The 16,084-nt window shown below is 34.4% G+C and overlaps 1 protein-coding gene across 2 annotated transcripts in view; it reads left to right on the top strand.

Moving 5' to 3' along the window:
• CCSER1 (coiled-coil serine rich protein 1) overlaps window positions 1–16,084 on the top strand; it is a 753,833-nt gene that overhangs the window by 566,723 nt on the left and 171,026 nt on the right. For both annotated transcript variants that reach the window (XM_059172757.1, XM_059172747.1), the window contains exon 7: window positions 917–994. In XM_059172757.1, the coding sequence (XP_059028740.1) occupies window positions 917–994 (78 nt within the window). The remainder of the gene's footprint in view (window positions 1–916; window positions 995–16,084) is intronic.

Raw genomic sequence — 16,084 nt, 5'->3', positions numbered from 1 at the left:
ATACTTCTTTTTTTTAGGCTAATCTCTTTTTTAAGAAGTTTTAATTTATTACATTTTTACAGGACTAGAAGAACTGCATTAGAAACATTCCAATAACTGTGTAAATCCTTTGTTCTTACACTTTTGTTTTGTTTTGTTTTGTTTAGCAGAATGTAAGAAAGTTTATACAGTGTTAGGCGCTATGGATATGGGAATTTAAAATTCTAATGTTTCTTCATTTTCCAATTACATATTGATGACAAACATAGTTTTAATAATGAATGAAAACTGGATACAGTTACTTAAATTTTCACTAAATAAAAGTGAATAACTTTTCAATATATGTTTGAAAATCAGCCTGAAAGACAGAGAAATTAAACCATTGGAAATCATCACAGATACAGTATAACTTTCAAAAGAAAAGGGGAGGGTGCCTGGGTGGCTCAGTGGTTAAAGCTTCTGCCTTAGGCTCAGGTTGTGATCCCAGGGTCCTGGGATTGAGCCCCACATTAGGCTTTCTGCTCAGCAGGGAGCCTGCTTCCTCCTCTCTCTCTGCCTGCCTCTCTGCCTACTTGTCATCTCTGTCAAATAAATAAATAAAATCCTTAAAGGTGTTGGGGGGGCAAAAGCCTAAAGGAAGCAAATAAAATTTTAAATACTGTCCTGGCACAAAGATGATCATGGTATTTAATAAAATGCATTTAAAATGTACATTAATAAGTGATAATTAAGCAAATTTTTTAGATAACCACTTCTAAATAAGGAATGATTCAGAATATAATATAATGTGAATTTTTTACACCCATATTTCATTTATTATTTATTTATTTATTACAAAGAAGGATTTGATTCTAAACTAGGAATAATAAAAATATCTACAAGAATATATCTCTTTACCAGAATATATCTGTTTAATTCAGTTATGTTTTCCTTGCAGAGTGCAGATATGAGCCCAACAAGTAGCACCACTTCACTTCCTGTTAGTCCTCTTACTGAAGAGCCATTGCCTTTCAAGGTAAAAAAAATAAACAAAAAATAATTACTTGTGATACTTTTAGGATACTTACTTTACTATAGTAAAATATTGCATGATATAGATGGTAAGGTGAACTGCTTTAATATGTAAGGATCTAATTTTAAATGGTATAATCTTTATTGTTTTGTTGTCATTCTGGTTGGTAAATGAAAGCACAGTTTGAAATAGAAGTTAATACTTTATAGACTACATGATTTGCCTTGTATGCAGGAAACAGTGATTTCTTTGCAGTAGTTTGATGTCACATGAATAAGAGGTTTTGAATCGCTTATTTATCTTAATTTCAGTAATAAATTCAAGATCCATTATTTAGCCCTCATTGAGTAGTTACATTTCCATTAGTTGGTTAAATTTTCATTGATGACTCTAGCTTGTAATTAATTATGAGATCTTTATAAAACAGTGATTAAAATCAAAAATTGAAATATGGAATCATTCCTCCAAACACATTATATCTTAAAAATATTTAAGGAAATAAGTAATTGAGTGTGGTTTGTAGATTTCTTCAGCTTGGGAGACTATATGTATTACAAGTAAGAAGTCATTTTCTTGTTTTGCTGTTTAAGGTTAGATGTATCTTTTTAAACCAGAGCTTGAGGTCAGCTTTTTTATATTTGTACCAGGGATGTTTGAGTTTCATTGAAATTGTTGTAAATAAAGGGGGGAAGAAAAAACTTGGAAAGTTGAGATGACACACTTAACTTACATGCAGTGGTTTCAGTTTAATTTGGTTTAAAGACTGTAGGTATGCATTTTGGGATTCATTATGGTTTTCATGATTTTGGGATTTTATCATAAAATTATTTTTTACTGTGTTTTTTTTTTTTTCTTTTTCATATGAAGAGCATAACCTACTTAACTTCATATTACTTAAACCAAGCACAGTGGCTGGTATTGATTTCTAAGTACTCAGTATTTGCTGTATTGTTAGAAAGTTATGAATTACATTGTGTATCTTTAGTTTTCTAATTAAAGATGCTTTGTTGCTTAATGGTAGACAAGGGGGAATTGGGTGGCTCAGTCAGATAATCAGCTGACTCTTGATTTCAGCTCAGGTCATGATCTCAGGGTCATGAGACTGTGCCCCAAATCTAGCTCCATGCTCAGCTGGGAGTCTGCTGGAGATGCTCTTTCCCTCTTCCTCAACCTCTCCCCCTGTCACATTCTCTCTCTCTCTCTCTAAATAAATCTTGAAAAATAGACAATAATAATTGTTAAAAGGTTATTTTATATCAGAGAATTGTTAAATACTGAGTAGTATTCTGATTACATTATTTATTGAGAAGTCTATTCTGCAACAAGAAGAAGATACTAACATTTCAAAATTTAGTGTTACTCAGTGTTTCCATCTTATGGTATATGGGACAAAATCTATGAAAAATCTTATCTTTAGCAAGATTTTAATTGAATTCTCAAAGCATTATTAGAAACCATTTTCTCTTTTTAATATATTGATAATGACTATAGTCCTTGAAAATTAATGTATTTTTTAATAGAAGTAAACTAAAAGGTCAGATATGTTCCAAAAGTGCTGACACAAAGCTAATACAAATATAATCGTTGTAGTTCGATCAATATTGTTCCCATGTTAATGTATGTAAGTGGTTTTATAAGCAGTTAAATCTTCTAAGCACTTATAATATATAATTAGCATTGGTAGCCAGCGTAGTTATAATCTCTTAATTTACTTCTTTTGTGAAAGGTATATTACTTATACTTTTTTATATTGTTTTATCATATATAATAACATCCTACTACTATTTAATAGTGTCAAAAATTTAAGTTTGAAATTATGAAGTAAAGCTCTTGCATTTGTAAATGAAGAGCTTTTTTTTTTTTTTAAACAAGAACTAAAGGTCCTTATTCACCACTGTTCTCATCATTCTGTATTGTAGGCATGTCTGGCCATGAAGGCATTTGAGTGTATCCCTTCATAGGGAAAGATGTTTGATGCACAGTTCTCTACATTATACTACCATAAACTCACAGACTTTCCAGTCACACTTCTGGTGCTGAGAAATTCCTAGGATTCCAAGTTTGTAATTGGGCAGACAGTTGTTAATGGACATATATTTGGAAACAAAAGGCAACTGTATAATCTCTACTTTTTTAATAAAGCATTCAGGGTGACATACACAAGTGGTTTGTTCTCTACCACAATATAATTACAGAAGGGCAAGGTATAATTAATTTTGCATGGGTGGGAAGAATATTTTATCAAATAACCATAATAAAATCATAAAATTTCAAGATCAGTTATCTGTGAGTTTGAGTAGGCCACTTAACTGTTAATTACATTGTTTATGCTTCTTTTTATAGAATAACACAGAACCAAGTTGATAATGCTAGCTTTGATGTGTCCATTGCAATCCATTCTGCCTTTTTTTTTCTCTGCAATTCTTGATTTCTGTCAACCTAAATCACTTCCAGTCTAACCTGCCCCTCTCTCCCTATGTTAGACTCAGTCAGATACATATTCTACACCCAATGCCTTGGAGGTCACCAAATATTCCTGTTCTTTAATAAGATGATACTTTTAATTTATTTGTATACACACTGTTATTAGCAGCCTCAGTCCATTCCTGGAACTAACAGTCTTGAAGCTAAAACTAACTTACTGTTCTTGAACCCTCCAAAATAGTACACTTTATTATGGACCATGTTCTTTTTGTCACCTGTATTTATGCCCTACTTTAAATTTATTTGCACTTCACTGAAGCATGATCTCTAGATTTTAGTCCCTTTTTCTCCAAGAATCATCTTTTCATTGATTCGGTATGTTAATAAATGGCATTATTCAACCTTGCCCCTTTATCCTTATCATGAGATAAAGTCAGTGGATGGAAGTGAATTCAGCTCTGTTTTTCTTTACACTCTGTTTCAAGAGTACACAAAGGCATTAAAGAACGAATACCTTCCATTCACCAATTTTCAAAATCTAATGTTAAATAAACGTAGTTTTCTAATTGCTCTTCCTGACTCATTGACAGCTGCTTTTCTGTGATACTTAGGTTTGTGGAATGTCTAATGAAATTGGGCATCTAGTGCCTACAATTCACAATGGAGCCACTCTGTTAGAGACCCAGCTACCTTCCCCAGGCGCTGACAGAGAGTGGTTCTGGGATATTTTTAGAGTCTTCTCTCCTTGTGAAATCCAAAGTTCTTAAGACTCCTTTTTCTCATCTCCAGAAATCCGCATTTAGTCTAGACTCAAGAAGTTCCCTTTTTTTTTCCAATTTCCCTTGGAGATTATTCCTCTCTCCTTTAATCAACCAGATCCTGGAAAAAAAAATCTTCTCAATGTACTTTTTAGAAACAGAATAGAGAAAAGGAATTATCTGAACTGTCTAAAGATTTTTCTTAGTACCACCTTATTAAAGCAAGGGATAAAGAGGTGGAAATAAATTAATGTCTCAAAAATTTCATCTTGTCATGTACTCCTGGAATATTAGAGAAAGAAATGATGCTAATTCCTCTTGGCCATAGAACCTAAACTCAGCATTTAGTAACAAACATAGTTTGCTCTCACTTACATAAAGTAAATAGTGTGTAGAAAAAAAATAGTAATCCCAGAAAATAATACCTATCAACCATTAACTATTTGGATGAATGATACTTTAAATTTGTCTATTGTTTCTATAATGATCACTGATTTCCAGGACAAATTTCCATTCTGACACTTTCTATCTGTATGACCTTGACCTGTTACTTGGTATCTTAATTTTCCCATCTATAAAATAGGAGCAGCAGCAAATTCTTCTTCATTGGGTTTTTATAACATTAAAAAAGTTAACAAATAGAAAGTGCTTCAAATAGCACATGGTATCAATATATGTACTAACTATTAGATTTTGTAGTACAGGTATCTCTAAATTTAAGGCAAGAGGTTCTGTATGTTACAAATAACATGAAGCAGAATTATTTCCACTTAATCCCTTGAACTTTATTTCCAAATGTGAGAGCAGTAATGTACTCTAAACATAAATCCTTTACTTTGCTGAAGAATACTATTTAATATTCATTTCTAGAAGGCATGCTATTTATTTCCTGCCCTGAGTATTCAGATAAGCTCATATATCAGATTCCTTGTATGAAAAATAATTAATGAAAATGTTCATTAATTACGAGGGAGAAGGAGTAAATACAATGAATCTGTCTTAAGGGAAAACTGGTGAATATAATAAAACATTACTTGGAAAAAAGAGATACATAATTAATAGATCTGCAAACATAAGAACCTATGGCATCTTTTTATCAGGAGTACACTGTTGTATATTTTCTTTAATTTCCCAAACTTTCCCCCACAGATTAACCTGATAACCTCCTAAATGCAAGCTCCACTGAAGCAACATTGTTCAGTCACATTAGATACTGGAAAAAATCACATTGTAAACAAAGCACTGTTGATATTTTATTCTTTATATGTTGTAATGTCAGCATACTAAGTAGTGTCAGTTTATTTTGTCTGACAATATAATACAAAAGAGTACATTTGGAGACTCCAGGAGAGTGGGAGTTTGTGTGAGTGTTTATTGCTGTTGTTTCTCATTCAGTGAATTTAATGGTCTCTCTTATTATTGGAAATCACTTTTTTTATGTCCCAAAAATAACCCCAAGTGGTATATATCCTATAATTTTTACTTTGTCATCTACTCATTCATTCATATGTTCTTTCATTCATTTGCTTACTCATATCTTAGTGAATCAACTTACTGAGTTGTGTTTGATAATATTCTAGGCCCTGGTGTTTCAGTGTAAACAACCCAGACTAAATTCCTGATTTCATGGTATTTAGGTTCTAGTGAGAAGGGAGAGACAATAAACAAATATATAATGCCTCAGATAGGGATGGTAAATGCTATGATGTAGAATGAAGCAGGGTTTGGAAGACAGAAAGTGACTCTGAAATATGATACTGTTCAAACAGCTGGCCAAAGAAAGCCATTCTCATTAAGGGATATTTTAGCAGAGACCATAATGAAGAAAGGGAGTAAGCCACTCATCTAGGCCTTTTCAGGATCAATAGAGAGCAGAGTGAGTGCGGGGGCAGGTAAAATCAGGTCAGAGAGAAACCAGGTCATGAAGGGCCTTGTAGTCCAAAGAAAGGCTCGAGATCCTGTTTTACATGAGATGTGAGACCATTAGAGTGTTTGGGAAAAAGAAGGACATAGATAGACTTTTATTTTTTTTAATTTTTTATATAAAAGTTCTTTATTAAGGAAAAAATGACTTATGCATCCTCTTTTTATATTCATAAAGACTGCTCACCCTTCTGGGATAAAAATGAAATACAACTTCTGTTTATTTTTTTGGTGGTGGGGAGCAGATTCCTTTTTTTTTTTAAGATAATTCTTTTTTATTAACATATAATGTATTATTTGCCCCACAAGTACAGATCTGTGAATCATCAGACTTCACATTTCACAGCACTCACCATAGCACCTACCCTCCCCAACGTCCATGACCCACCCACCCTGTCTTTTCTCCCACTAACCCCCAGCAACCCTCAGTTTGTTTCATGAGATTAAGAGTCTCTTATGGTTTGTTTCCCTCTCTGGTCCCATCTTGTTTCATTTTTTCCTTCCCTATCCCCCAACCTTCCCCCTGCCTCTCAAATTCCTCATATCAGAGAGATCATATGATAATTGTCTTTCTCTAATTGATAGTTTTGCTCAGCATAATACCCTCTAGCTCCTCCATGTCGTTGCAAATGGCAAGATTTCATTTCTTTTGATGGCTGCATAGTATTTCACTGTATATATATATGTATATATACATATATATATACACCACATCTTCTTCATCCAGACGTTCTTGACAGTTATAAAAGATGTTCATTTGTTGATGGATATCTAGGTTCTTTCCATAGTTTGGCTATTGTGGACGTTGCTGCTCTAAACATTCGGGTGCACTTGCCCCTTCGGCTCAATACATTTGTATCTTTAGGGTAAATATCCAGTAGTATGATTGCTGGGTTGTAGGGTAGCTCTATTTTAAACGTTTTGAGAAACTCCGTGCTGTTTTCCAGAGTGGCTGCACCAGCTTGCATGCCCACCAACGGTGTAGGAGGGTTTCCCTTTCTCCACATCCTTGCCAACATCTGTCATTTCCTTGTGGTTAATTTCAGCCTTTCTGACTGGTATGAGGTGATATCTCATTGTGGTTTTGATTTGTATTTCCCTGATGCCAAGTGATGTGGAGCACTTGTTCATGTGTCTGTTGGCCATCTGGATGTCTTCTTTGCAGAAATGTCTGTTCATGTCCTCTGCCCATTTCTTGATTGGATTATTTGTTCTTTGGGTGTTGAGTTTGATAAATTCTTTATAGATTTTGGATACTAGCCCTTTATCTGATATGTCGTTTGCAAATATCTTCTCCCATTCTGTCAGCTGTCTTTTGTTTTGTTGACTGTTTCCTTTGCTGTGCAAAAGCTTTTGATCTTGATGAAATCCCAGTAGTTCATTTTTGCCCTTGTTCCCTTGCCTTTGGTGATGTTTCTATGAAAGTTAGACTTTATTTTAAAACTATTACTCTGACTTTGGAGACATGGTAGAAGAAGGACATCAAGGCCCCTATAGGTGAGAGATGATGGCAGACAAAACTAGAGTGGTAAAGGTTGAGTAGGGTGAGTGTTGGTGGGGTTTTGGACATATTTTAAATGTGACTCTGCAGGATTTTTTAATGTATTATATATGGGATCTCAAAAAAGATCAGGTTTAAAGATTATTCCTGATTCTTTTTTTTTTTAAGATTTTATTATTTATTTGATAGAGATCACAAGTAGGCAGAGAGACTTGCAGAGACAGAGAGAGGAGGAAGCAGGCTCCCCGCTGAGCAGAGACCCCCATGCGGGGCTTGATTCCGGGACCCTGGGATCATGACCTGAGCCGAAGGCAGAGGTTTTAACTCACTGAGCCACCCAGGTGCCCAGATTATTTCTGATTCTGATATTCTTTTTATTACCCTATTTTTGTTTCTTTTGCTACCACACTTGATTATATATTTAAGGAATGTGTTTATGATATGGTAATAATTTTAAATACAAAATGGCATGAAATGTTTTCCTGTTGGTAAAAAATTTTAATAAGGACCTATTATCAAAAATGTGTACATTAAAAATAAAATGATTGTTTCTGTGTAATAAACTATCTCAAAACTTGGCAACCAAAAACAGTAATTTCTTTTTTTAGATTTATTCATTTTTTTGAGAGAGAGAGAGAAAGCACGGTTGGGAGGGGCAGAGGGAGAGTGAGAGAAAATCTTAAGCAGACTCTTCTCTGAGCATAGAGCGCCCTACATAGGGCTCCATCTCACCACCCTGAGATCACCCACAACCTGAGCCAAAACCAAGAGTCGGATGCTCAACCAACTGTGCCATCCAGGTGCCCCAAACAATAATTTCTTATTGTTGTTTATGATTCTCTAGGTTGTAAACATATCTAGACAGTGTTCTTATTTGGGGTCTTACAAGTGGATGGAGAATAGAGTTATCTGAAGGCTCAAGTGGAGTATATACAGGATAACTCCTTACAGACTACCTTGAGTTTTCTAACAGCATTTTCTCACAGTATTTTAGAGTAGCTAAGGTTGTTACATGACATCTGGCTTCACAGATAGTGAATGTTCCAAGATGTGGATGCTGCCAAGCCAATTATGGAAAAGACATAGAATTAGTGTTTTTGTATTCTTTGGGTAAATACCCAGTAGTGTGTTTGCTGGCTCATAGGATAGTTCTCTTTTTAACTTCTAGAGGAAACTCCGTGTTATTTTCCAGAGTGGCTATATCACCAGTTAGCAGTCCCACAGTGCACAAGTGTTCCTTTTTCTCCTCATCCTCACCAACACCTGTTGTTTCTTGTATTTATTGATTTTAGCCATTCTGACAGGTGTAAGGTAATATTTCATTGTAGTTTTGATTTGGACTTACCTGATGGTAAGTGATGGTGAACATTTTTTCATGTCTCTCGGCCATCCATATCTTCTTTGGAGAAATGTCTGTTCATGTCTTCTGCCCATTTTTATTTGGAGTATTTAGTTTTGGGATGTTGTTGAAGGCTAGAATTTTAAGTTCAAGGTATTGGTAGGATTGGTTTCCAGTGAGACTCTCTCCTTGGTTTGCAGATGGCCTTCTCATTGTTTTCCCATGGCCTTTCCTCTGTGGATGCACTTCCCTGTTATCTCTTCCTTTTCTTATGGGGATACCAGGAACTAGGTCTCATCCAAATGGCCTCATTTTAACTTATTCACATCCTCAAAGACCTCATTTTTAAATATGGTTATATTCTGAGGTACCAGGATTTGGAACACTAACATGAATTTTGAAGGGTACCTGGGTGGTTCAGTTAATTAAGCATCTGCCTTTGGCTTAGGTCATGATCACAGGGTCCTGGAATCAAGCCCCACATCTGTTGGTCTCCCTGCTCAGTGGGAAGCCTGCTTCTCCCTCTGCCTGCCTCTCCCCGTGCTTGTATTCTCGCTCTCTCTGCAAATAAATAAATAAATAAATAATAATTTAAAAAAAAAAAGACACGTGAATTTTGGAAGGACACAATTAAGCCCGTAATAGACAGACAGACTAAAGCGTGCTATGTTCTCTCTTCTATACATAAGGCCAACCTTGACTCAAGTAAAAGACAAATAAACTCTCTCTCGAGGGGGAATGACAAAAATTTGCAGCAATCTTTAATCAACTACACTGAATAAAAATGATGTGTGGTAGTCTTTTATTAATCAGTTTTAGGCTCTATCAAATTCTGAGTCAGGTATAAGGAGTTTGGATTTGAGGGAATATAGAAGGAAATAGGAGTTTTCCTTAAATGTTATATATATTCATCAGTGTACTTACTTGAATATATTTTCCAATGCTGTTTTAATTTCCACTAAATTTGGCAAATTCACTTAAAAGTCACTGTATTTGGATTAACTTATAGTCCTTAAAATCTTACGGTTGAGAATAGAGTTATGGCTTTAAAAAAATAGCTTACTAAATTCCTGATTATAAATACTGACAGTAAAATTTAAATTGACTTAACAGCTACCAAACAATGCTGTCTATATTGTTATACAAATATACTAAACAAGTATTATTTTATTTTAAAGTTTCCTTTAGCTCTGTCAAGATACATTTTAAATGATTACTCTGCCTATCATTTGGCTTTTGCAGGCCATATTATTGATACATGATGAATGGTCTAATATTAAGAAAAATTGTAATTTTATATTCTGATAAAATAATTTTTACATAAATTAAAACCAAGACAAATTTGGTCTAATTTCTAATTTCTCAGACATACTAAACCTCAGGGGAAAAGATTTTAATGGGAAAAATAAGCAAATACTTTTATGTTGCATACTAGCCTCACATTACTGTCCAGATCCTTCTTACACACTGCCCAGATGATTTCAGGAAGACATATACAAGATATAGAACTTGTCCATATTAATACATGCTAAAAATTATGTCATACCTCCCACCTCATCTCCAGTTCCCATATCCACTTTATTTCTTGAATTTCAATCTCATTGAGTTTCTTTTTTGTTGCATAGGTTGGTGCCTTAGATTTTTTGAGTTTTCCGAGTGGTACTGATAGAAGACTCTCTTTGTTAAAAGGCTTATTACAGCCTTACTTCAGAATATTGGGTCATACTCTGTCTGCTTACTGTAGTCAGAATCCCTATGACATATTTAGTGGACAAGTATTACAAACGTTTGTTAAAGTTGGCCTTGGAAAATTGAATTCAGGGATCCACTTTCTCTATGGTTGAGTTAAACAGAACCCCAAAAAACTACCAGATAGATAGATTTGGATTATCTTTCATAGTTTTCAAAAGTAGGGATTGTATAGGAAAAGCCTAAAATTAGAGTAGAGGTACAGAACTTGGAAAGATAGATAGAATTCAGGTACAGAACGTGGGAAGATATTTCTGGGTTCATTTGCACATATAAGACAAAATGTTGAACAACTGTCAGAAAATCCTAAAGCCAATAAAAGCCTTGAAAATCTGAAAAATAAAAACAACTTTGTATCTCCCCCCAAAAAAATAACTTTTAAGAATCTGAGTCATTAATTACTTCAACTTTGGTTTAGGGATCCACGTCCAAGTGGATTGACATCAATGAAACATTTATTCTATCTGCCAACAAGGTGCCATTACAGTTTTATTTAGAAGCAGTTGAAGTCAACATGTGGTTGGTGTTGTGTTCTTCAACAACTGTTGGTCCTGCATGTGTAGAAGCCCTTGATATGGGATAATAACAGAGTTAGGAATCATTGCTGTGTACACCGGTATTAACAAGAGCTCTTTTTACATCTATTCCAGATAGCAAACTCAGAATGGGTGTAAAATAAACACTATATTTAAGATAATGACATCATTATCAATGATAATTTAAGTAACTGATCTCATATATAGCATATGCAGCATGTATTTCTTACTCTTAATTGTTACCATTTCATATACATTCTGGATCATAAACTCTCACCCACTTTTTTTTTTAAAAGATTTTATTTATTTATTTGATAGACAGAGATCACAAGTAGGCAGAGAGGCAGGCAAAGAAGAGGAAGCAGGCTCCCTGCTGAGCAGCCTTCCCGATACGGGGCTCGATCCCAGGACCCTGGGATCGTGACCTGAGCCGAAGACAGAGGCTTTAACCCACTGAGCCACCCAGGCGCCCCCACTTTTGTTGTTTTTAAATATAATCTCTAACATTGCTTAAGAGTTTACCTGTAAGTGTGGCGTGTACTCTACCATATTTTTCTTTAAATAAGAAATTAGCAATCCAGGTACAATTCAAAGACTATGATTTGTTATTAATATGCCCATTTGAGATGGACCATAAATATGAGAAGCTATTAGAAAGTAGGCTCAACCTGAATTTAGTTTATCTGGCAGTGACTTTCATCTGGTCTATCTTGGAATTGTCTACTTCTGTAACAAACAGTTTTAGAAGTTGAATGATATCAATGTGCAGTTGCAACTGTAAAATAAAATGTTCATAGAATTAAGTACAATGAATTTTACCATATATCAAATAATTTAGACATTGTTGTATTTTCTTTGGTAGCTATGTGAGATTGGAAAATATTAGATGTAAAAGGTTTTTAAAGATATTGGTCATCCATTGCTTTAATCATATAATGTAGTATTAAATAGCCATGTCGACAGATGAAATAAAATAAGTAAGATAAGCAAATACTCTGTTCTGAAGTTTTTTGTAACACAAATTGAGCATTTCTTCAGTGCAGTGCATTTTTTCATACCACACATAAATAGTTTTGCATAAATTCTATTATGTCTAACCATTGTTCAGGAAAAATAATGGTGGCACAAATTTAAAGTTGGATAATAATTATGAAAAATCAGAAAATTCTATTTACTCTTGCTATAGTGAAGATAATAATGTAAATAAATGGCTGAACATCACTTTAAATGCATTCCAGAGAGGTAAGGCAAGGTGCAAGTGTTTGCACAGAAACTTAATTTTATCGTCTTGAATAGTGGCTGACTCATAGCACAGAAAATCAGAAGGTAAACAATTGCCAGATGGATATATTAGACTCTAATTAACAGCCTAATACAAATAATTGTGAAGATAAATGCAATTTAAATATTGTGAATAATGTTGATGTCAGAGTCTCACCTAAGAAAATTGTCTGCTTTCAAGTTCCTGCATTATTATCAATAGTCAGCTTATGCCTGTACTAGTCATGTCCTTTTCTGCAGGTAATCTCTTTTACTGTGGTAAATCTGATAGGAAAACTTCATGTCAGGAGTTGTGACAAACACTTTTGAGCAAGTTGGCTAAACCTGTTACATTAGAATTTTATTGCATGTATTTCTTATTAAGAGTAAAGGTTAATTTAGAGTAGTTAGGTTCTGCTTAATAACAAAGACTTTGGCAGCATTGCTTGAGCCTGAAAGTTTTCAAAAAGCTGAACAGAACTGTCAAAGTGTAATTAAGGTAGAGGAATTAAGCTCACTTTTCTCCCTTCTCTGTGAAGCAATAGAACCTGCGGCAGCAAAGCCAAGTAGAAAAAATAGAGCCATGCCAGTTGCTGCACCATGATAAAGAGAGATTGGTCAAAATTTCTGGTAATAATGCCCACAGGAATAAAACTGAGAGTAGTCTATCTTCTTATTAACATTAGTCGTTTCTCTCCTTCTTTTTTCTTGCTCTTTCTGATGGGCTTTAGTCACTTGGTGATATTAACTGTCACTATTTTTGTCATCTATCACTATTTGTTACATTATTGAATGTGATGAGTCATTCAGAACAATTAACTAACATTCTTTGAGTTCCTGCTATATGTAAAAGCTTATGTAAAGGTATTAGCAGAAATATTTTACTCTGACTATAAAAAGCTACAGAAAATCATAATGCTGGTTGTATGGGGTTATGGCCTGGAGAAGTGTGAAGTATTTCAGAAGGGTAAAGATGGAGTTGAGCAAAGGGAAGTGTCATGAGATCTGAGCCAAAGGAGAAGCAAGATCCAGGGTCCCAAGCTAGGCCCCGAGGGTCTAAAATTGTAAATACTCAGTGGTGTGTTTCCCATGTGACCAAGTTGTTTGGTGTTAAGAATAGTATGTGCTTTATAAGGAACTTAGACTAATTCTGTAGGCACTGAAGTAGAAGAAGTAAGCAAGAGTTGTATCTTGGTCTTTAGAGTACATTGCTATCACAACATACTATAAACTAGGAAACTTATAAACAACAATTTATTTCTCACAGTTCTGGAGATTGGGGAGTCAAAGATCAAAGCACCAGCAGATTTAATGTCTGATGAGGGCCCACTTCTTAGGCAGGCATCTTTTGTCTCCTTTACCATGTCTCTATAAACTTACATGGTAAAAATGACAAGTGATCTCTCTGCGAACTCTTTTATCAGGAAATACTTTGCATTCATGAGGACTCTGGTCTCCTGACCTAATCATCTTCCAAACATCCCACCTCCTATTACTGTCACATTTGGTGTGTTAAGATGTCTCTATATGAAGTTTGGAGGGACACAAATATCAGACCATAGCAAGTTGAGTAAATAGTAAGATGCAAAATAAAGTTTATAGTGTTTCCTCAGCTGGATTTCCAAAGAATGGGTTCTGAACTTTATTTGAAATTTGTCAATTCCTAGACTATCAATTGGTACTAATCAAATATAAATTATAAGAAATAAGAATTTCATATCATCCAGTGCACTGATTATGTACATTTATACATGCCCCAATTGGGATGAAAATTGCTTATACTCATATTGAAATAATAGAGTTTACAGGTGCTAGGCTATCAAAAATAAATAAGAAGAGATCCATTCATTTATCTAATTGTTGTATCCTAAGAAGTTGTAGTTAGTGTATTGGTTTCATATTGCTGCTATAGCAAATTACCACAAATTTGATGGCTTAAAATAATTCACATTTAGTATGTTATTGCTCTGAAAGTCAGAAATCAGAACTAGGTTTCCCTGGACTAAAATCAGTGTTGCCAGATGTGGGTTCCTTCTAGAAGCTCTAGAGTGCCTGATGCATTTACTTGCTCTTTTGAGATTCTAGAGTTTGCCTGCCATTTCTTGGCTCGTTGCTTCCTTCCATCTGAAAACCCAGCAATGGCCTGTCAAATCTTTCTCATGCTGCACCACTCTAATTTATTTACTCTCTTTTCCAATAGAAGATGTTTGTAAATGCAGATATCATGTTTGTAGTCTTTATATTCCCTATTTCAGTGCCTACTATAGAACTAATATATAATAAAACAATAATAGATGAAATTAGTGAACTTTTAAATGAATGGTAAAAAAAAAAAAAAAACTTTTAATTAAGACCAAATTTTTTTCTCAAGTCTTTCATCCTGTTAAAATAAAGTTAATCATTTTATTAAATTAACCATTGATAACCTGAAATACCTAACAAAGCCTATCAAGCTATATATGTAGTATCAGGCTACTAAATTTTCAGTAGCTTGTGCTCTTTTTCCATACAACTCTAAGCATAGCTGGACCAATCCTAGGTACAGATTATCCCTTATGAGAGTAACTTGGTACTAGAGAATTCAGTATTCTATTGCCCTTGTTTTTTTAGGTTCTTATCTTGTGTTCTGAAAAATGTGGCTTCTGCACTGGCTGGTGTTTATCTGATAGCCAGTGTATAAAAGACAACTGCATTCCTGCCAGTTGCCTATTTGGGTTTCTAAATAGTAGTTTTCCTGAGATTTTTCATGGCCAGATGCTAGAAATTTTAGGTATAGACTCATTTTTCCAAATTGGAAATCTTGAGTGTTGTCTACTTCTTTGGAGTATTAATCCTCAGTAAGCATGGCCATCGTCTCATCTTAAAGATAAAGAAGTTGAAGCTCAGAGCAGTTAAGAACTTAATTTGAGGACCTAGTGTTGATAAACAGCTCAGCTGGAACTCTAACTCAGGTTTTGTTTGTTTGTTTGAAATTCTAAAGACTGGTTTAACTACTATAGGACAGAAAGTCTACAGTGCTTTAATTTTAAGCATGGTTCTGATTGCTTATTGGTTTTATATAACTGAAAAGGGATAGAAATAGAACTAGAGGGGCACCTTGGTGGCTTAGTCAGCTAAGCATTGGCCCACAGCTTGGGTCATGATCTTAGCGTCCTGGGATGGAGCCCTGTGTTGGGCTCTCTGCTCTGCAGGGGGTCTAGTTCTCCCTGTCACTCTCCCTCTGTGCCCTCTCTCCCTGACTCTCTCAAATAAATAAATAAAATCTTTAAAAAAAATAGAAATAGAAGTAGAAATACAGAGAAGAGAGAAAAATGAAAAGTGAAGAGAGAAAGGGAAAGGAATGGAAGGGAGAAAAGATGTAAGAAGGAATCCACCAATTCTTTAGGTTTATCATCTAATGAAATTATAATCCTACTAAGATTATATATGTCTTTTATTAGTAGACCAATGATTTTGAACCATCTTTGGATTGAACGGCACATGGAATATTTTTCAGTTTTCATAGATTCAAGAATATAATTTGCTTTACATAATTTAAACAGAAGGAATTTTATTATAAGGTATTTGATAATTTTTAAATTCCTTGGAAGGTCAGCACACTAT

The sequence above is a fragment of the Mustela lutreola genome, chromosome 1 (genome assembly GCF_030435805.1).
Source record: "Mustela lutreola isolate mMusLut2 chromosome 1, mMusLut2.pri, whole genome shotgun sequence".
Lineage (NCBI taxonomy): Eukaryota > Metazoa > Chordata > Mammalia > Carnivora > Mustelidae > Mustela > Mustela lutreola.
Note: the sequence above shows the minus strand (reverse complement) of the source record. Positions and strands in the feature narration are given on the sequence as shown.